This window comes from Astatotilapia calliptera, chromosome 19 (assembly GCF_900246225.1).
Source record: "Astatotilapia calliptera chromosome 19, fAstCal1.2, whole genome shotgun sequence".
Lineage (NCBI taxonomy): Eukaryota > Metazoa > Chordata > Actinopteri > Cichliformes > Cichlidae > Astatotilapia > Astatotilapia calliptera.
Window position 1 is genome coordinate 15,290,442 of NC_039320.1, and position 22,573 is coordinate 15,313,014.

The following is a 22,573-nucleotide window of genomic DNA, read 5'->3' on the forward strand; positions in this document are numbered from 1 at the left end:
TCTTCCTCTTGTCTCCCTTAGTGCTTTCCTGTCTTCTTCTCCTGTTTGTTCTGGCTACGTCTGGCAGGAATGAAAAGAGGGCATTATTGAGCAGCCTTGGCACTGGGGATGCAGGGCCATTAGAGAACTCCTGCCCCCTCAGAGCCAACACCACTTGTGTTTTAATTACAGTGACATCAGCTTGACTTTCTGGATTCTGGGCTGATGTGAAAGAGGTCATCAGAGAGGATACTGACAGGAAAGCATTACTTCTTTATATCATTAGCTTCAGGAATTTGCTACAAAAGTCATTCAATGGGCTGTTTTTACCTAACTGAAAGTAAACTCAAGCCAGTGTATCTCTCGTCTTAGCAAAGTGATTTCCCCCCTGCTGCCATTATGCACAGGTATACCATGATTCCCAGCTCTTGAGCCAAGTGGCTTTATTGGTCAGTCCCAGGTGAGGCCAGGCGATTCACTGCTAGACAGGATCTGCTTTCAGCTCTTTATCAGAAGTGGGGCCAAGGTGTCCAGGGAGAGGCTGGAGAGCTTTGTGTTGTTAATGGCACAGACAGTGTCCTTAGTGACTGGGAAGAGAGGAGGGAGAGGACCATTCGCTCCTCTGGAGCCTTGTAATTGCAAAGCCAATTCATCAGCACAACTGTCGCTCAGCTTCTCACAACAGAGACATTTATCTGAGCTAAAGAGAGGAACAGCATGACTTCAGTGGAAAAAGCTCTTAGGAAATATTGTGGACCTGCCTCAACAGGTAGAACATGCCACTAGTGTTGCCAAGGTAAAGGATTTATGACAACGAATACTACCACTTAAAAATCCATTAATGTGAGAAAGGACAAACTTTAGCCAAATACTTCATTTTATGTCTGAAAAACCATCCATTCATTCATCCATCCTCACTTATCCAGGTTTGGGTCATGGCGATAGTTACACCTAGACCTCCCTCTCCCAGGCCACCTTGTCTTACTCAACATCCAGGAAACATCCAGGAGGCTTTACTTGGCTTCTTTTTCAATGTGGAGATGTAGCAGCACCGCTGTGAGCCAACCTGAATCACAGAGGTCCCTTATGGAGAGACCAACAACTCATGAGGAAGCTCATTGTTGTTGCTTGCACCTGCAATCTCATTCTTTTGGTTACTAGCCAGAGCTCATGGCCATGGCCGTAAAGGTAGGAACATAGACTAACCAGTAAACTGACAGCTTCACCCTCAGCTCCGTCTTCAAGCCAATAGTGTCCGCCTCACTACAGATACCACACCAATCTGCCATCATTCTCCCACTTCACTCTCCCCACACTCGTGAACTCAAGACCCCAAGATACTTAAACTCCTCGACTTAAGGAATAGCTTGTCGATGACCTGGAGTTAACACTCCACCCTTTTCTGAATAAGAACAATACTCTGAAACTTTGACACCCTGATTCATATCCTACCACTACATAATTAGCGGCAAACCACCCTAGTGCAAGTTGAAGGTCGCTGGTTGATGAGACCAGGAGAACCACATCATCTGCAAAGAAGTGGTTTGCAGATGGCTACCAGAGCAGAGATCCTCCAACACTTGGCTCCACCTACAAATTCCATCCATTAAAGTTATAAGGAATCGGTGATAAAGCTCTCGCTACCACTGTACAGGGACTGAATGAACTGCAGCTACTGGCCAGTCAACCTGCACTCCTGGAACACCACCCAAAGGATGTTCCAACAGATGCAGTCGAATGCCTTGTCCAAGTTCACAAACAACATGCAGACTCATTGGGCAAACTTCCATTCTCTCTGAGAGAGTAAAGAGCTGGTCCAGTATTGCAAACCACCATGTTTCCTCCTGAATATGAGCTTTTACTAACAGATGGATTTTCCTCTCCAGAACATTGTCATAGACCTTGCTGGGGTGGGTGAGAAGTGGGAACCCTCTGAAATTAGAGAACATGTTCTGGTCCCCCCTCTTAAAAAGGGTTACCGCCACTCTGGTCTGCCAGTCCAGAGGCATTGTCCTCAAGTTTCAGGTGATGTTGCTGAGATGTGTCAACCAAACCAATATCCAGAACCTTTAATTAAGAACTCAGTCTCTTGAAGGCTTGGCAAAAAGGCCAAGCTGAACTTCAATCCCAGAAGATCATCTGATCTTGTTACCAGCCAACAATAGCTGATTTCTTAGCTGGACATGCAACTGTCCACAGTTGTTGCACATCTGCAAGCACCTTTGAAACCCCCTATACCCTAACACTTCTTTTACATGGTGTGCCTGACTTAATCAGTCATATCTGTTGTCACTGGTATATGCCCTGTTCTGTGCTGGGGTATTGCTGTTCTCTCCAACTGGCTGTATGCACATGGAAGGGTGGGGGAGTCCCAGAACAGAGACATGGTGCCAAATATAAAATACTAAAAATGGAAATCAAAATTATCTTATGACAAGGGATCACGTTAACCTCATTGCTTCCATGCAAAGAGGCAGTAGAGATTTTTGGTATTTCTGTTTCAAGCACAGAAACTATTTTTTACGACCTGGGTAAGATGATTCATTCTGTTTTGGTCACATACAGGATCTAAAGCAATATTTATTTACATAAAAGCGTCAAAGCTAAAACTGCAAACGGTAGTCACTTAGATTAAACAGACTCGTGGAAAGATTAGTTGGCTATAATATTTTATTTTGTACAGTTACAGTAAAGTATAGATGAAAACATCCACCGCTGGATCGCTCATGTGGAATGTAACTGCTGATTTATAGGACAGTGGAAGGATTGTGATGCATTAAAGTCTGAACTGAGTTATTGCTTGTAAATGTATCATCTGAGACTACAGAAGCCTCTAGAGTGAAATCAGCTGGGCTTCTTTTTCGTAGAAATGAAATCCAGCTTATTGACAGATATTGCACCTGCAGCTCCCTACCCCCAGGCTTTTGAACACCTCATGCAGGCCAGTAAAGTCTACACATACAAGCAAACACTGCACAGAAAATATGCAGAAAGAAAGAATTTACCTATATACAGAAATACAATTTCATTATTAATGCACTAAATTTAAACCAAACTTAACTCAGCATAGAAATGCTTGCATATAAAAGTGAACACCCAGGCACATGGCTTGAAACACAGCCTGAGCTCTAACAGGAGGACCTCGGCTCTATTCTGACAGCCATCTGCAAGCAATCTAAGCTCTTGACCCATCTGCTTTCTCCCAGGCCTGTTCTTCTTTCTTTCCTTCTTTATCTTTCTCTTCTACTCCCTTTTTGCCCCTGAACATATACACCCACACATCTGATTGATGAGTTAGCAGCATGCGCAGTTCAGTTCACTGTCCCATGCAACTGCAAAACAGTACAACTTTACAGATTTTGCTTGGCTTTAACATAATTGCAGGAAATTTGATGTTACCGTTCTAGATAACATTTTGAGTCAGTACATATTACTCGTGTAGTTTAATTACCTTAAAAAACAAAATGATGGAGAGCAGACAGTATGCTGGTGATGTCTATAATATAGAGATATAATTAAAGTTTGACAAATTAAAATAAAATGAATTCTGTAACAGATTAAATTAAACTAAAAATCTGCTTTGTTTGAAAAATCTGAGGACAAATCTGCTTTCCACATGGCCATTCAGAGACTTTCACATGTTCAAAAAAAAGCACAAAGAGCATTGTTACGTGTTTGCGCACTGAAGGGTTTGCATTAATTGTACTCAGAAACACAGCCCACATCAGTAGTAACAAATCTCTACTTCCTACACTTTCATTATTAAATGATTTCTTTTGTCTTCTTCTTCCTGCACATGTTTCCAGTAGGACGTCTGGTGTGAGAAGAGAAGGATCAAGAAGCTGAGATGAGAGCAGAGGGCACAGAGGGAAGGCATCTGCGCGCTTGCTGACAGGACAGAGACAGATGGAGCAGAAAAATTAAGAAGTTCCTGAGTTTTGTAAATGAACAGAAAAAAAATGGAAAAGAAAAACAAAGTGGCACCAAAATATTTGCACTTTCTTCTCCCTATGTTTGACATTTTATTTGTTTTTATGTTTTTTTCCTGTCTTGAAGTGACTGAAAAATATCTAGGTAAGAATGAGAATATATTTGCAAAGATGACAGGCTCACCACTGGAAGAGCAAGTATGTGTATATTACCACAATTCTCTGTGTGTTAAGTCTGATGTTTTGATTCCTTCTGTGTGTCCTCACGCGGTACTAATACACATTTTTTTGCCATGTGAATTAAAATTACAGGCCCTTTGTTACAAAAAGCAGCACACAGGTCAGTGGAAACCTATAAAAGAGGATCTTGCTGTGAGTCACATACAAAAAAAAGAATGGTGCTTATTTAAAACGCACTCTACAAGTCAGTCTAGAACAACTAAAACAAATGTGTAATGTTCTATGTGAAGAAGCAACAATTATGTGAGTGGCATGTATCGGAATTAAACTGTGAGTTGAGTCTATGGATCATCAGCACAGAATTAGCTGCGTGAATCCTGCACAAAACCTTCTCGATACATTAACATTTTGGATATCTGGTTTTTGTCAAGTGTCATGCACGCACCGGTGTCGGACAGTGGTAGCTAAGTGGATGTCACTTTTTTTTTTTACCCAATTACTTTTTCTACAACCCCAAAACATTGCAAAAACACTCTTCTTCACTATTCATAATTTATTTTCACATTCTGTAGTATCAAAAAAAGAGAATTTACAACAACAAATCCCAAAAAGTTGGGATGCTGTGTAAAATGTAAATACAAACAGCATGCAAAGATTTGCAAATCTCATAATCCCATATTTTATTTACAAATGAAAATGTACCATTTTCTGGGAAAAAGCTCATTTGAAATTTATTGGTAGCAACGTATCTCACATTAATTGAGACAAAGCCATATTTACCACTGTGTAGAATCCTCTGTTCCAATCCAGTTGTCTGACTTTTGGGAGATGAATTCTGTTCCATTAACTAAATGTTTTCAGTTAGTGGAAGGTCTGGACTGCAGGCAGGCCAGTTCAGCACCCAGACTCTTATACTATGAAGCCATGCTGTTATAAAAGATTCATCATGCAGTTAAGCATCGTTTTGCCAAAATGTGCACGATTTTCCCTGAACAAGATATCATCTACCTTTGAACACTAATGATGCCTTTCCAGAGGTGCAAGCTGCCAGTTCCATGGGTACTAATGTACCCCTATACCATCAGAGATGCAGGCTTTTGAACTGAGCACTATTAAGGCGGATGCTCTCTTCCCTCTTTAGTTAGGAGAATGTTAAGCGCTTGCTCTCCAAACAGAATTTGAAATTTGGACTCATCTGACCATAGAACAGCTTTCCACTTTGCCTTAGTCCAATTTAAATAACCTTTGGCCCAGAGAAGATTATGGTGTTTCTGCATCATGTTCACATATAACTACTTCTTTGCATGATAGAGCTTTAACATGCATTTAAGAAAATAATGCCTGTTTTTAATGCAGTGCCAGTTGAGGTCCCAGCTATCACGGACATACAATAGTGATTTCAGTCTTATTCTTTGCACACAGAGATTTCTCCAGATTTTGTGAAACTTGTGATATTATCACAAGATCATATTATCTACTGTAGATGATATGACATTTAAACTCTTTACACTCAATCGCTTTTAAAAGGAACATTATTCTAATATTGTTCCACAATTTGGAGATGCGCATTTTTGCAGGTTGGTGGATCTCTGTCTATCTTTACTTCTGAGAAACTCCAAGAATACCTGATTAGTTGTGAAATTTTCCACAAGCTGGCTTTTTGGTACCACTTACTTTTGAAAGAATATTTTCATGAGATGTCTCAGTTTAAACATGTGATATGTTTTCAGTGTTCTATTTTAAATAAAATATGGGTTTATGATATTTGCAAATCAGTGGAATCATTTTTTTTAATTTACATTTTACACAGTGTTCTGAATTTTTTTTGGAAATGGGTTTGTAAAAAACAAATATAATAATAGAACAAATAGTAAAAGATTCTGACAAATTAAACATGCAAAACAGCTGCTAGTAAAAGATTTCACACAGGATGTTCATGGAACTTTACACTGTTGCACCCAGTGGAAGACATTTCAACATGTTTACACAAAGGTTGGAATACGAACAAACAGTATTAAATATGAAGTAATGAAAGAATTCAGGAATGCAACCACACGCATGTAACCACACAGAGACAAACAACTCTAAAATACAGCCGTATAAAGTTGTGGGTTTCATTTTAGCATAAATGTCCACACAGGTGTTTTTAGAGCTGGGTTATTGAGAAGCTTTATGTTAGATGGGCGAGCTACTAGACCTTGTAATGACAGATAATTTGATAGATGCTCTTCTGAAACCAAGTAGAATTGTACAAATGATTTCATACCAAAACAAACACACTGTTTGCAAAAAGAGCCGCAAAATATTTTCCCGGAAAAAAAACAAAGTTTGAGCTCTGAAACAAAATCTGTCTTCATGTGTTACCGATTTGGTTAAATTTTCCCAAGCCTCCAGAGTTGCTATTGCACCAGGCACCTCTGATTTGTATAAAGTAACATAGATCTCAAGTTTACACTAATGAGGAGCTGGCAAATTGTTGTTTAAGTTCCAAGTCTGACACTATGTGATCAGAATCCATTGCATTGGTGCTTACATAAACAAATGGGACGCATTCACTAATGCATCTTCAATTTAAATGTGTCCTTACCACAGTGGAGGCCACTCATTTATAATACATGCATCCCATTCTTTTGTGTATAAGTTTATATAGTGTTAAAAGTAATTGTGCAGGTTTTGTTAAACTACACTATTATAATGTTAGTATCCGTTCTTTACAAAATCAATCATGTAATGATCTTTCTTTAATTCTGCCTTCTAGTGTTTACTGATCCAAACTGAACAAATCTTTGACTCTCTTGTGGAGATTTTAGTTTTCTAAATAGATTACATTCCAATAAAGATGTTTTAAATATTATTAGTATCAGAGAAAAACGACTCCACAGTTGACTAATCTAACCAGTAAATAGAGTAAGAAGTTCACATGGTTCAATATCTTGTTAATCTCAGCCCATTTCATCGATCATATTCACGTTTACCTCACAAGATATGGCGTGGCAGTTCATACAGTAAATACTGGAGCCTTCCCAGTAATGTCAGACTATGTATTGTGTATGTAAACACAATTACTGTCTGACCTCAAACAGCTGATGTCAGTCTTGTTGTCTCAAACACTTAAAACTACTCATAGTGGAGCTTTTCCACTTTATGTAAGACACTGAAGTAAGTCTTTTGAAAAATACTGCCCCGGGTGTCTGATAAATGCTAACATTTTATGAGCAGTGAAGGGGGGAAAAAATCCTTTTAGTTTTGCAGTGTAAAAAATAAAAATGTGATCCTCACATTTGGGAACAATCGGAGAATCGTGCCTTTGCTGTTGTGGTTTAAATACTTTGTATGAGTTGTATTCCCCAATAGTCCCTGCAATGGCTCACAATTATGAGACAAAAAAAAGCTCCTTTTGTAAATATGTACAATAAGCTTTGTTTTACTAAATGTCACTGTGGGGGTGTATGATTGTTCACTTACTTCACTGTCATTCTGGCTTCTTGTAAAAAAAGATATACTTTTCTCTCTGTTTATATCATGTCAAACATTAGGCTGTTACAGTAGCTAATTCACAACATGGAAATGCTTAGGCGAGACTGCACGTTGTCAGCTCTGAGGACTGTTTATTTTAACTATGGTGAGGTTAGTTTACTATTTCAGTTTGTGTTTTAAGATTCCCGTCGTCATCACTATGCACAGTCAGGACCATACTTATGCAGTATCTGGTGCTTAATATACTACAATCACAAGTCCAGTTGCATCTAATTTGAATTGGATAGTTATGCCAAGAAACCAGAAAAGAAACCAGCCTTTCTTTGAGGGCTGTGCAGTCTCTCCTGAGTGCCTGTTTCAATCCAGGTTTGAACACAGTGAGCTTATGTGTGTCTGCTGAAGTGCTTCCAGACGCTGCAGAGCTGCAAATCACATGCAAGATCTAAAACAGCCCAAAAGGCTAGTAATCACTACAAATCATGATGGGAAAAATGTAGTGAAGGAGTCTTGTAGCATGTCAGTTTGGTAGAGAAAAGACAGCTTTTTTTTGTTTCACTTGTTTTTGCACTTCACCATTCAAATGTGTTTTGATAATGTTTCTTATTCATAGCAAAGGAAATTAGATCCATGGAAAAGAAAACACTGAAATGTGTTATTTTTGAATAAAAATGATTCATGTGGATTTGGGTGCTGCTCAGAATCATTGACATTTTCAAACTTGTGTCAAAGTAGACACAAGCAAAACAAAAGAGGCTAAAGGCTTTTTTCTTTTAATCTCAAAATGAATCAGTCAAGTGCAAAGCTCAGAAAATGTTCATAAAGTTTATGAGCTACAACGCAGTAGTAGCTTCCACCTGGGTTGTATCACTCTTTGGGATACTTCATGCTGTTTCCTACCTTAAGTGTGTCATAAATTTAAAGCAGCTATCTAGTTGCCCAACATATGGAAGAATTTAACATCTCACTGTTGTATGGACAGAGAGGACTGAATTCAGCAACAAGACACTTGAAAACTTGAACCACGTTATATCTCTTACAGAATCATGTTGAGGAAACTGTAGAGGTACTGTGTGACACTCTAAGTATCCAACTGATTAGACTCACTTTAATATTACTACAATATAAACAGTGGTATTTTAAAAAGCTTGATAATGATTCTAAAGAAATATGGAAACTCTCCATATTACATCTCCTTAAACTATACTTTTCTGGGCAGTTGAAAGCATTTAGAGCTGTTAACAGAAGACAAATTTTCTGAAAGGAGGGCGAAGGAGTTCAATATTGACCCCAAATGGTGAAGATTGTTCACTGCAGGTTGGAGTTTGACAAATTGAATCCAGTGTCTGCACAACAAGTTTTTACTTATGATACGGCATCAAGCAAGCCAACTGAATTTCATGAACTGAAATATTTTAATAAAGATAATGTTTTTACTGAATTTCTCTGCAGACTTGTGTAGTTTTTGTGTTTTTAATGGTTGAAATAAATAAAAGATCCCACGGGAAATTTGTAGCGGAATTTCCTGTCCATGTTAAAAAAGGACTATAATTAATTGTCCCCATGTTTGAATGTGGAAACCTATTATGCACAATTATTTGTGTGCGCTGTGAGATGCCCTGATTTAGTGATGATACTTCAAAGGTGCTGGTGATTTTATCAGTGCATGATGGGAGGAAGAGGGCTTGTGGTGAGGTTGCTGGTGAAGGAAGGGGTGGTAGTGGTTTGGAAATGGGTAAGGGGGAGACAGGCGGTGGAGAGGGCTGGTATCACAGATGAAATTGGAGCCAAGAGGCAGCTGCAGTACATCTGTCTTGTACTGACACATGTGGCATTTGACTTCCAGTGTGAAGTTCAAAAGAGTTTTATAATGACGCAGCTGCTTAGGGATGTATGTGCGTGTGTGTGTTAGTGTGTGTGTTCTTTCTCCTTTGTTGAAAGTGGGGTGAAGGGTAGGCAGGTTGCCGGAGGGGTTTCATAGGTGAAAGCTGGAATTTGGATTTTTGAAAGTGACGTGGGCAGAATAGGAGCGGAATAATGTTTAGGAGTTTTACAACTTTGTGTTATCTAACTTTCTTAAAGGAGTGAGTATTTTTTTAAATTCTTTAAACACTAATTGAGTGACAATCTTTTTTTTTTTTTTAAATCACTTATCTAATTCAGGATAAGCAGTTCAGAAAGTGCATAGATAGAATCTTTTGATTCTGGACTTGGAGTTAAAGACATCAACTTGAATTACCGACATTTCTCAAGTGATGGTTTTACAGCAAAGCTGATAATTCAGTCGATAGGAATGCATTCTAAAACAGTTTCAGTAATCATCTAATGACTCAACCTTTTTCCTCGCTGTCTATTTACAAGCATCATGTGTGGAAGAAATCAGTCCAAGAAGTAGTTGTCCAATACAATTAGCCACCATCTAATATTTCCCACATGTTTTAGTAGTGATGAGTAAATTTGCGCATTTTTATCCTCCTTTGTGCGCACTGAAACGCTTAGAAACAGACCAAAACCACCATTACAGGTAATTTAGAGAGCGAGCCATTAGCTTCGGTGATAGCGAAACATTAACGGTGGGGGGATGACGGCGCACACCGCTCACCATTTGTGCCCTTGTGTGCCTGTGCAGAACCTGCCCAGCTGCTTGACTGCAAGGTCAAGGGGTTGCCTGTCAGGAGGCCAGGGCTCAGGGGTCAAAGGTCATATTCCAGACGGGCGTATCCACACGCTGATTAAGAACTCAGCTGCACAGAACAGAACAGAGCTTGCAGGTGGATGATGCATTTGACCCCTCTCTAAAATGCCCCAAAACACTTCTCTTTCTTGTTTGTGCTCAGAAACTTCTAAATATAAGTATCACTGATAAATATAGTCTTGTGATATTGTGATTGGCTTTCTTTAAAAATAGAGCACCCTTAAGGAACTGTTCCAATTATTGTAAGTTTCAGTTTGGAAGGATTATATTTCTTATTCATGCTGAAGAAAGCACATATTTCATTTTGTTGTATGAAATGAGCAATCTCATGTTATTTAACATCAAAAACGTTAACATCAAAGCTATGATGTCAGTCAGCAGTTTAGGGCTTACAAGAACTAGTTTTTAAATATGAAGCTAGATCTGTTTTTGTGTATAACGTTTAATTGTGCTCCGTCTGTAATATAAAGCATTTCACATATGACTCAGTGTAGCTGAGATGATCTGCTTTTCATCACCTCTACGCTCCAGGGGCCATTTAATATTTATGCGAACGTATTCAACTTAAAATTAATGATAAAATTTTTTTTCAAATGATGTGGTTTGCACTGAGTGTGGGAAATTTTTACAGCATTTATATTCATTTGGCTTATGAGTCTCGGCAATGAAATACAGTTAGGGGGCTTGTGGATTTTCTTACGAGACAGGTGTGTGCTTAGCTTACATGATTTCATCATAAAGACACACTTAACCCACATTTTGAGCAAACATATAGCATATTCAAACATCTGTCTTTAGTGAATTCTAGCGCAGAGCACAGATATAAGCACATACTCGATTGTGCAATAATTATTCAATAAAACTGGATTGGATTAAACATTAACGAGCCATGTAAAGAAACAGGATGTAGCAAAAAGAATTGAGCAATTCACTGACTGAAAATAAAGCAATGGAATAATGAAATTAAGCTTTCCGGAATAGTATATCTTCAAAGGTGAACACTGGAGATGAGTTCATATCACCTATAACAATCACTCAATCATAAGGTTTATTTGGATGACTATTAGAAATCAGAGAGACACAATTATGCCAAAATCAGATAGAAACTTATTATTGTTTTACGTGTTCCCCCTTTGCATAGTTTCTGTATTTGACTGCCATCATTAAAGTTTTGGGTAACGCTGTAATGTGCGCAGTAGATGAATAGGGACCATTTTAGAGCAGTTCCTTTGTAAATACACACAAAAAACGCAGGAAGAGTTTATCACGTCAGCAAACATACTGACATTTTGAGACTAAACTTGCATTTCCGTGCTAGTATTCTTCTGATGGAAGCAGGAGGAAGAGGAGTGAAAGTACACATACATGCTTATACTTCATCACAGTATTATCAATAAAAGCCCTGAGGCCCTAAATTGTGACAGCATTGTGTGATGGGTGTTGTCGTTTCCATCCACATGCCACCTCTGCAGCAGCAGTTCTTTACCCTAAATTTCCAATTAGTTAACCTCCCATTGTAGTTAATCTTTGTTGTTTCAATTAAATTCTCTGAAGCAATTTGTTTTAAAAGGGCAAACCATACAAGAATACAGATTTATACTTCCAAAAGACTCCAGCCTGAAAAAACAAACAAACTACCATGCACAGATGTGTGTCACTTGAGGGATTCCAAGACAGAAAATGCTACCAGGTGCCCAAAGAACATATCAGCCAAAGCATGGGAAACCCTGCAAAGAATGCAGTACGACCTCGTGATAACACGGACATTTAGGCTTTGATAAACTTTAGCATGCCACACTATAACAAAAGTACCTGACTTTTTCCATCTTTGATAAATGCGATTATAAACCGTGGCCTACTCAAAGCACCAAACGGTTCCTCTTAAAACCTTAACTGGGGGCAGTTTTGCGGTTTTCAAAGCAATTTGAGGTTTGAGTGCTGCAGACCCAGAGTCAGTGGGAACTCAGGATGTTGATCAGCTGATTCACGAGAACCAGAGGAGGCCCACTGCTGCCATTTTATCAGATATACCTCAAATTCACCAGCTAGGTGTGACTTCGTCACTGTGGTCACTGGTACAATGTGTGTGCGTGTGTGTGAAGTTTCAGCTGGTAGTTGGTTTAGATACACAGTCATATCTAAAACTCAGGGATGAAGAAGCGATCAACGTAGGACACTCAGGAACAGTGGTGAGGACAATCTTATATAGATGATATGGTCTTCCAACTTTGTTTCGGGACAAATCAAGCAGTCTGGTTGATGCAGTAACACAGGTAAGCATGCAAAAAGACAAGCAAAAATATTTGTATGCAGTAAGTATATAGTTTCATATAGTTGCTTGATTTTTATTTGATGAAACATGTTTTGTGATGCTGTAGGGGAACCGCACTGTGGTTCAAAAACATTTAGTCATGTACACTGTATTTGATATATATATGTATATGAAATTTGCACTGCAGAAAAAAATCTCAGTGTCTCTGGTTGTTAGCCGAGTCTTTTTCTTATCATTTTGCGGAAAACTCCTATACTACCACTAATGCTTCCTAAACTACAACTGCTAGACTCCCCCCCCCCACTATCTGGTTTTTACAGATAACAAAACCAGGAGAAAAATAAATGCACATACATCCCGAGGGAGTGATACACCATCTCAGACAATCAAATGGCATCTCAGGAGGTTTGTTTGAATCAATGCTTTTCTGTGAACGAGTGAATGAGGCAGAATGAACATAGCGAGGCAGTATCACTTACTCGACTAAAACTCTGGACATGTTGCCAGTGCGCCAAACCCTTGTTGTTCTTGCCAAGCTGGACTTTTACAAGTACTCATATGATTGGCCTGGTTGCTGGAATCATGGGAGGGATCAGGAATGTTAATCAATGAACTGAGGTCATAAGGTTAGAAATCAGTAATGGATTGAGTATTTGTCTTCTATCTGCTTAATCATAACCATAACTACTTTGGATTTTTATGATGATTGTAGTCAATCCAAAATAAGAAAGAAAAAACAAGAATGTAAAGGGTTAAAATGACCTAATTAAGAGGTAGCGTTCTCTTATTAGTTATGAATTAAAAGATATAAAACAAGAAATGGTGCTAACCTCAATTCTGTTTCTGCGGCAGAGCCATCTGACAGCCACGCTTGTGACGTCCATCCTGGGAGCGGTGATCGGCTCCCTGCAGATTGGTTACCACACTGGCAACATCAACGCTCCGGCCAAGGTGAACAGAGCTAGCAGCATCTGAGGGACAGCACACAGATTTATGTTTCAAATTGTATTATAAGTGTGATGTGTAAATTAAAATCTATACAAAGCAATCTGCATTGATCAATAGAATTACTTTTGGAAGTATAAAACTGCAACAAAACATAACTCCAGACATCAAAAAGTAGACATTCTCGTCTGGCTGATTTTCCATAAAAGGCCTACATTGTCCAGATATAACAGTTATGCAGAGGGGAATGCTGGAAAGCATGCTGCCTGTCAAACATATCACAGAGCCTCAATAAAGCACTAAATAAGGTAACTCTCCGTCTCAGCTTTGGATTTGGCTCCCTTTTTTGGAATGGTTTTCCATTTTCACAGGTATACTGTTCTAACTTTACAAAATGAAGCAGTTGTTCTACCCACTCAAAAATCCCAAGACAATAATTCCTGAAATAGTTCTTGTGGAGGAAGTGTTTCTGTTACAAAAGAAGCAACACATGAATGATTTTGAACACTGTATTAGTCATCTATGGAAAAAGAGGAATAAAAACATCTTTGTAAACTCTTTTTGTGTGTGTGTGTGTGTGTGTGTGTGTGTGTGTGTGTGTGTGTGTGTGTGTGTGTGAGTGAAAAAACATGTCATTGCATCTAATTGAGTTACCAGTGCAAACTGATTCACTTTGGCATTGTTGTTTAGATTATCGAAGAGTTTTTCAACAATACCTGGAGAGCCAGACACAACCGATCAATCTCAGATCACAGTCTTACTTTCTTGTGGTCACTCTCTGTCAGCATTAAAGATTTTGGAGCCTTACTGGGCTCGCTGGGAGTCAAATATTTGGCAGATTCTTACGGCAGGTAAGAAAACCAAGCTAACTTTTGTAAAGTTTCCAACAGTGCTTGCTTCCCCCCACCCCTCCTTATAAATTTGCTTGTTCCCCTCCAGGCGTAACTCCATCCTGATAGTTAACGGTTTGTCTGTGGTCGGAGCATGTTTGATGTTTGCCTCCAAAGCCAGCGAGTCATTTGAGGTCCTCATCCTAGGGCGACTGGTTTTTGGTCTGTTCTGTGGCCTGGTGATGAGCCTTAACCCCCTCTATATCCAGGAAGTTTCCCCCACCAACCTCAGAGGAGCATTTGCTACACTGAACCAGGTGTCTTTCGCTGCAGGCATCCTGGTGGGTGTGGTGAGTTGAGCTTACATTTAACTTACTTCTTACTGCTCTTGGTAAGGAGACACATTAAATTCTGTTCTTTTCATTCAAATTCTATTGTTTGTTCTCAAATTCTGTTCTTTTCATTCTTTTTTTTTTTTTTTTTGCCTGTCCCATTTGGTTCTTTAGCCGTCAGAATTGTTGTCTGAAGACCAACAAGGATACCCAATGGATTTATTTTGCCAAATGGATCATCGTGGCATTGCCGTATTGGTCCATTTGATCGATCTTTGTTTTTATTATTTATTTTATTTTATTTTCAGTTGTTACAGACGGGACAGACATGAGTGAGGGATAGGAAAGGGAGAAAGAAAGAGGAAGGAAAAGAAAAACAGAAGGGGAGAGGGACAGTGAGAAAGGGGGGGGGGGGAATCTCCTGGATCACCTGTTGAGAGAAAAAGAATGTTCTTTTCATTCAAATTCCGTTGTTTTCATTCAAATTCGATTCTTCTCATTCTAATTCTTTTCATTTTAATTCCGTTGTTTTCATTGAAATTCCTGTGCTTTCATTCTAATGCTTTTGTTTTCATTCAAATTGCGTTCTTTTGATTCTAATTCTTTTGTTTTCATCCAAATTCTGTTCTTTTCATTCAAATTCCATTCTTTTCCTTTAATTATGTTGCTTTCATTCAAATTCTGTTCTTTTCATTCAAATTCTATTGTTTGTTCTCAAATTCTGTTCTTTTCATTCACATTCCGTTGTTTTCATTCAAATTCTGGTGCTTTCATTCTATTTTTTTTTGTTTTCATTCAGATTACATTCACATTCCGTTGTTTTCATTCTAATTCTGTTGTTTTCATTCAAATGCTGTTCTTTTCATTCAAATGCTGTTCTTTTCATTCTAATTCCGTTGTTTTCATTTCAATTCTGTTGTTTTCATTCAAATTCCCGTGCTTTCATTCTAATGCTTTTGTTTTCATTCAAATTCTGTTCTTTTCATTCAAATTCCGTTGTTTTCATTTCAATTCTGTTGTTTTCATTCAAGTTCTCTTCTTTTCATTCTAATTCCGTTGTTTTCATTCAAATTCTTTTGTTTTTATTCCAATGCTGTTATTCTCATTCTAATTCTTTTCTTTTCATTTTAATTCGGTTGTTTTCATTCAAATTCCCGTGCTTTCATTCTAATGCTTTTGTTTTCATTCAAATTGCGTTCTTTTCATTCAAATTCCATTATTTTGATTCTAATTCTTTTGTTTTCATTCAAAATCTGTCCTTTTCATTCACATTCCGTTGTTTTCATTCAAATTCGATTCTTCTCATTCTAATTCTGTTCTTTTCATTTTAATTCGGTTGTTTTCATTCAAATTCTGTTGTTTTCATTCTAATTCCGTTGTTTTCATTCTAATTCCGTTGTTTTCATTCAAATTCTCTTCTTTTCATTCTAATTCCGTTGTTTTCATTCAAATTCTCTTCTTTTCATTCTAATTCCGTTGTTTTCATTCAAATTCTGGTGCTTTCATTCTATTTTTTTTTGTTTTCATTCAGATTACATTCAAATTCCGTTGTTTTCATTCTAATTCTGTTGTTTTTATTCAAATGCTGTTCTTGTCATTCTAATTCTACTCTTTTCATTCAAATGCTGTTCTTTTCATTCTAATTCTCTTCTTTTCATTCTAATTCCGTTGTTTTCATTTCAATTCTGTTGTTTTCATTCAAATTCCCGTGCTTTCATTCTAATGCTGTTGTTTTCATTCAAATTCTGTTCTTTTCATTCAAATTCCGTTGTTTTCATTCAAATGTTGTTGTTTTCATTCAAATGTTGTTTTCATTCAAATTCTTTTGCTTTTATTCAAATTATGTTCATTTCATTCAAATTCCATTGTTTTCATTCAAAATCTGTTGTTTTTATTTAAGTTCATCAAAATCCCATAATACACAAATAAGGATTTATACGATACATGGATATGACATGAAACTAGCTGCTCGTGTGCTGCAGGTGGCTGGTCTCGAGATAGTGTTGGGCACAGAGCATGACTGGGCCATGATGCTGTCCCTGTCTCTCATCCCGGCCCTCACACAGTATGTGATCCTACCCTTCTGTCCTGAGAGTCCCCGCTATCTGCTCATCAACCGGCAAGAAGAAATCAAGGCCAAAAGTGGTAGGTTCCACTCACTGGACTTACTGTTCATATCGTTTAATAAATCATCCTCTCTCTAAAGAGATTACTCTTTTGTATTATGATATATTAAAAGAGATGAATTCATTTGTATGACATTCTCAAGTTGGTTCCAGAAGTTAAAATGCAGAAATGGTTTACTACGGTTTACTATCCCAGCTTTGTGGATTTCACCTAAACATCCCCTTAGAATATGTTGAAAGTTGTTTCTTTAATCCTGCAGCCCTGCTGAGGCTGAGAGGCAGAGCAGAAAATGTATTTGCTGAGCTGGAAGAAATGAAAGAGGAAGCTGCTCACACACAGAGTCGTGTCACCATCCAGGATTTCTTCAAGAAACGCAGCTACAGGCAACCGATCATTATTGTCCTGATTGTTAGCCTGGGAAGCCAGCTCTCTGGATTCAATGCGGTTAGTGATAAAATCCTCTTAATCTGAAAAATATTTGTCTGACATATATTTCTCATTTTCTATGTGTTGAAATAGATGAAGTAAAAGCTCCTGGCCTCAACTTTAGCTTTACCTTTTTCCTTGGTGTCATGCTATGGTAACCTAACTCTGAAAGACACCAACAAACTGATGCAAAATATGAACTGATCAGGCAAACTGATCAGGTTAAGCTGCTATTTACCAGTCTCTCTGTACCTGACAGCTGCAGAGACTGGCCAGTTCCATCTTACATGAAGACACCCATCCCTTTTGTGGGGATTTTTAGCTTCTTTCCTCTGGATGGAAAGGTGGCTTACTCACTTTTGGAGGGTGCCTCAAGGAGTACTTGGCATTTCTACATTGGCTTCTTTTCTTTTTCAGTTTTGCACACTTGCTGTAACCCTGAGAAGAGCTTGAGGCAATATCTCAACCCTAAAAAAACCCCCATTGAAATATTTCTCAGTTACTCACTAAACTAAACTAAATTCCTGTGCTTTTCTTCCAGATAATCAACTATTCCACCAAAATGTTTCAGGCCAAGTTTGACCAGGCCAAATATCTCACACTGGGTGTTGGGGCCGTCAATCTGACGTTCACTTTGGTAGCAGTAAGTACAAACCAAGTGCTGATCCTTTACATTGCAGTTCAGTGTGTTTTTGAATGCGAAACAATATAATTTATTATATTTAATAGGTTGCTCAATATAATCATTAAATCAGCTGTGCCCTATTTTGTTGATTTTGTCACAGAAAGCATGAAGTTTTGTCATTATTTCTTCATGAATGGTTTAACAGCATGAACCACAAAAGGGATAGTGTTGCATTTTAATACCAGTGTGTTGTTTTTTCCTCTCCAGTTCTTCCTGATGGAGAGGGCAGGGAGGAGGCGGTTGCTCCTGACTGGTTTCATCTCCATAGCAGTGTGCAACTTAATCATGACCGTAGTCGATTCTGTCCTGGTAAAATCATCTATGTGTGGTTGTTTCCATTTGTGCAGAAAAAAGTTATGTGCTGGTTTTGAATGTATATCCAACTTCTGCAAACCCGATCTTATGACATGATTAAATGGATAATATGAAAAATAAACCATGGCATAGCTTGGAGGATGTTTGAAAAGGAAGCTTCAAGTTTAAACAATAGAGAGAAAGACACCATCTACATGTTAACCTAACAGAATTTTCTACATGTCTACATGACTAACCTACAACCATCCTTCCAATTTATTATTTTACTGTGTAGCATCTGGTCCCAGAACTCAGAAGCCTACAAGTGCTGCTGGTTTTCTGCCTGACTTCAGCCTATGAGCTGGGCCCAGGTCCGATCTCCTGGTTCATTGCTGCCGAGCTGTTCGACCAGTCTGGCAGACCTATAGCCATGGCCTTCAGTAGCCTGCTCAACTGGGGAGGGAAGTTTGTTCTGGCACTTCTCTTTCCTCCATTACTGGTGCGTAACATTTATACCGTTGGCCTGCATGCTGTATGACCAAGCAAGACTTCAGGGGAAACTTTAAAGGTGGATTTCTTGTTTGCTTTTGTGAGTTTGCTTACACCTCAGAGAAATAGCTGTTAAATACAGGCCATAAATCTGCTCCATCTGTTATACTGCACATCTGTATCTATAGCAAAACATATAAATCTATTGCTAAATCCTTTAAATCCAGCTTGAAATAATGTAATAAGTAATTAAATTACAGTTAACAAAAGAAGCATCTGTTCCCTATAGTGCAGCAGAAACGGCAGCCAACATGAAATTAAGACCAGTGAACCAAATCAATACCTTTTGTATTTGCTTTCTTTCCTTCTCTTTTTAACATTGTTTTGCTCTTGTGGTATGAGATTCCCACCTCAAGTGACCATTCCTAGGTAAGCAGAGGTCAAATAAAAACATTAAAAAAAGGATTCTTGTCTGTCTGTCTCACACAGAAAATCTGTGGTGCTTATGTCTACCTCCTTTTTATGATCGTGGCTCTGCTCGCCTTCACCTTCACCTGGATTCGCCTCCCGGAAACAAAGGGTCGTACATTTGATGACATCGCAGAGGAGTTCAGAGGAGCAGAGGGCATCCCGTTGCACAATAAGACTGTATTCAACACTTTCACCTGAGCAACGTGTCAGTTTTGATTGATGGTGGTCAATAATCAGTGTGTAACGAGTCAATTCAATTTAAAGCAACAAAAAATATGCTACAAAACTGTTTTGAATATAAATCTGGTGCTCACAGCATTGAAAATTTACTTTTAAATAACAAATCTTTAACACAAAACAAGAAAACCACAAACGCCAAACCATCTTATCAATGCAATTGCTGTTACTCAAAGCACGCACAGATATTATTTATGCAAAGACATTTTAATACTCAGAGCTCAAAAATGATAATTATTCAAACTCAGAGCACCAAAATTTAACTCCATTAGGTACATGTTCTGACTCTTACTTTTACCTTACTTCTTTAGGCTCTCCAGCAAAATGACACTAAAAAAATGATATTAAAAGTAGATTATAGTTTATATTTATCCTGCATGTATGAGGCATTTTGTGGTCATTGTGTTGTTATTTTGTAAAAGCACTAGGGGGAGATTGTGGGAATAGTGGAAAAAGTTTGCAACACATTCTTTGCATAGTTTATAGCTTGTAAAAACGCTGGATTTATTTCCACACCATCAACCAAGCCTCTTTTTTTAATTTTAACACACAAGTGTACCATGACACACTGCCTGGCAAACAAGAAAGTTAGAACACTTCCAGCATGTCCAAAATGTTTAGTAGAGTTCCTGTAACTTCTTTCCCTCTTGTTATTTCCATAAATCTGCTAGTTATATCTTAACTTAATATCAGGTAGCAAATGAGATTATTGTAATTCTTAAAAATGGTTTTGTAGTGATCCAATTAGATGTTTTTGCTTATCTAAAAATTGTACTTTTAAATGTTCAGCCTAGTTTAAGGCACCATCTGTACCTGATCTCCTATGGAGCCTTTCTTAGTTGGATTCTCAGCGGTGCAGCCTTACAATTCATTATTTGTGTGCAAAATCTCACATGTCTCTGAATTGTGTATATTTGTAATATGCCTGAAAACCAACCACAGCTCTGAGGATAAATATGTGATCCAACACGATCCACTTTGACTCGCAGGAACCGCAGAGGGAGTGAGACCAGGAGATTAGAGGACAAGTTTGGCTTTTAAAACAGCAGGGGGTCAGAATAAAATGGAAATGAATAATGCTGTACTTGTCTATTCAAAGTCAGTTTCTAATAACTCAAAAACAGAGCCAGAACTCAGTCAGCTTGTAAAGGATATGTTCTCATTTGTCTATGGACAGCTTGTTTTTTCTTTTTAGACACACAAGCAAAGTCCACAGAGACTATGATTTAAAAGGCAGATCGACCGAGCAGGGTGTTTAGAAAACAACATTCAGGATTTCATTCCATTTTCCAACACTTTGTGTAAAAATATGTAAACAGCGCCATCTACTGGACCAAACCGTCTCTTTTAGTTATTAATCCATAAACTACATGCAGATATATGTTGGTAAATGACTTAAGTGGCTTTAGTTAGTGGTGCAGCAAAGAGGAGACAACTGATCAAGTGGACAGCACGGTGAAAGGGAGACAGGAAACAGTTTTCACACTGCTATGTGTAGCCTTTGTAAATAAAAAAACAACAACAATACTGTATTGTTATAATAAATGAGTGTATTAAAAAAAACTGCAATATCAAGTAATTTTCTCTGATAACCCATCCTGACAAAAACAAAAAAGGAAGATTGAATCCATGAAGCCATGCATTTGTTTTGCTTGAGGATATTATTAAAAATACCTTCACCACCCTTTCAACTGATCCTATTTAGTCACTGTGATTTGAGTAAAACACAGAAGGACTGCTGTGTAAACTTTTATTTCACAGCTAGAAAACCCATAGCAACATAAAAGTAACAGCAGAGAGTATTTATTTATTTTTTAATTACAAGATATTAGTTTATTTTTTATGAATTTCGAATGATAACATAAGTAAAATGGCTTTGATGGACTGTAGGGGGAACCAGAGTACCAATTATATTACATCTGCAGTTGGACTGAAAGTCTTGCTACATATAGAGCAGTTCCTCAGAATCTGGGGACAATATAATCTAGAGGGACAGTCTCACCAGCAGCTTTACATATCTCTGTACCTACAGTATACACTGAAAAAAATAATCAGTGGGATAAACATAAAAAAATTATTGTAATCGGTTGCACGAAATTAAGTTATGTTTGGTTAACCTTAGTTTTTTATGTTATACCTGCACACATTTTTCTGGTAACACGAACATGACTTTTTTATGTTGTTGTTATGTTTTTCATTCTGGTCAAATATTTATAGAAACCACTTGTTTATCAGACATGAACTTTTTGTGTTAATTGTATTGGACTACTATATGTTATATTGACAAGATTATTTTATGGTAAGCTTATTTTATTTTATAACAAATTTCTAATATATAATATATAATCTAATATATAATTGAGTGTTCAATAAATAAAACTAAATTAAGGCTGATCTTACTGTATGTACTGTACACTTTTTCTTCAATCAAAGACATAAGCAAAACATTTTTGAACAATGACCTGTATTTTTGAAAATACTACACAGTTGTAACAATGGACTTTCAATTCAGGCTTCCAAAATATACATGAGTCATATTTGTACAATGCATCTCTTGAAAAACATTCCACAACATTCCTCAAAGTTATCTGCTGTAACCTGAATTCAACATTGTGGGGCCTTATGACATCGTGCTTATGTAAAAAATAGTTTTATAAATGTAAGAACCATAAGGTAATATGGCAACAGGGGTGTAATTATTAAAATGACACAAAGAAGAGACTTAAAATAACATTATAACCCACAGGCACACAACCAAGAGACCTAAACTGATTAGTATTGGCTTGCTCCTTTCACTAAACATCACAATCACTAATACTAGACGATGCAATCTGTTTGTAGTGGTGCACCTTGGGAAAAAAATTGCAAACTGGTGAAATTGGTGCAAGGCACCATTTCCATTGAGAAAAATGGACATTCAAAGTTTGAATTTTTTTTTTTTTTTAAAGAGCCATGGCTTGAAAAGTGAAAACTGCAGTAATAAAGGCCCCAAGTTGAAAAGTGCCAGATAAATAAGTTTCACTATGTCCTGCAACTTTACCAGTGCTGGCTTAAAAGAAAGGATGGTACATATTTGAAGAGGTAAACATGTTGTTCCCACATCATAACTGGAAAACTGTTCAATCGTACAGTCTGGTCCTGAGAACCTGGGCCTTCTTTGAAAGGCTGTTCCTTTTGAGCTCCATAACCAGTTTCTATAATACCTCAA

General features: G+C 37.7%; 3 protein-coding genes across 6 annotated transcripts in view; 2 read left to right on the forward strand and 1 right to left on the reverse strand.

Annotated features, from left to right (window-relative positions):
• Positions 1 to 3,939, forward strand: part of smoc1 (SPARC related modular calcium binding 1) — a 56,191-nt gene extending 52,252 nt beyond the window's left edge. For both annotated transcript variants that reach the window (XM_026152119.1, XM_026152120.1), the window contains one exon: positions 3,786 to 3,939. In XM_026152119.1, the coding sequence (XP_026007904.1) occupies positions 3,786 to 3,825 (40 nt within the window). In that variant the 3' untranslated portion in view covers positions 3,826 to 3,939. The remainder of the gene's footprint in view (positions 1 to 3,785) is intronic.
• The window catches only part of ccdc177 (coiled-coil domain containing 177), an 81,291-nt gene extending 67,874 nt beyond the window's left edge, over positions 1 to 13,417 (reverse strand). The window contains exon 1 of the mRNA XM_026152108.1: positions 13,360 to 13,417. The gene's annotated coding sequence lies outside the window, so the exon portion shown is untranslated. The remainder of the gene's footprint in view (positions 1 to 13,359) is intronic.
• On the forward strand, positions 12,397 to 21,044 carry slc2a1c (solute carrier family 2 member 1c). Of its 3 annotated transcripts, none has more exons than XM_026152121.1 (11): positions 12,397 to 12,530; positions 12,850 to 12,934; positions 13,382 to 13,480; positions 14,165 to 14,325; positions 14,414 to 14,654; positions 16,619 to 16,781; positions 17,023 to 17,207; positions 17,731 to 17,832; positions 18,082 to 18,183; positions 18,464 to 18,667; positions 19,147 to 21,044. In XM_026152121.1, exons 2-11 carry the CDS (start codon positions 12,920 to 12,922, stop codon positions 19,324 to 19,326), a joined length of 1,452 nt encoding a protein of 483 aa, XP_026007906.1. In that variant the 5' UTR covers positions 12,397 to 12,530; positions 12,850 to 12,919; the 3' UTR covers positions 19,327 to 21,044. The 3 variants fall into 3 exon arrangements, with proteins under 3 accessions (XP_026007906.1, XP_026007908.1, XP_026007907.1); XM_026152123.1 differs by having other exon boundaries at positions 16,703 to 16,781; XM_026152122.1 differs by lacking the exon at positions 12,397 to 12,530 and having other exon boundaries at positions 12,624 to 12,934.
• Positions 21,045 to 22,573: the final 1,529 nt, after the last annotated feature.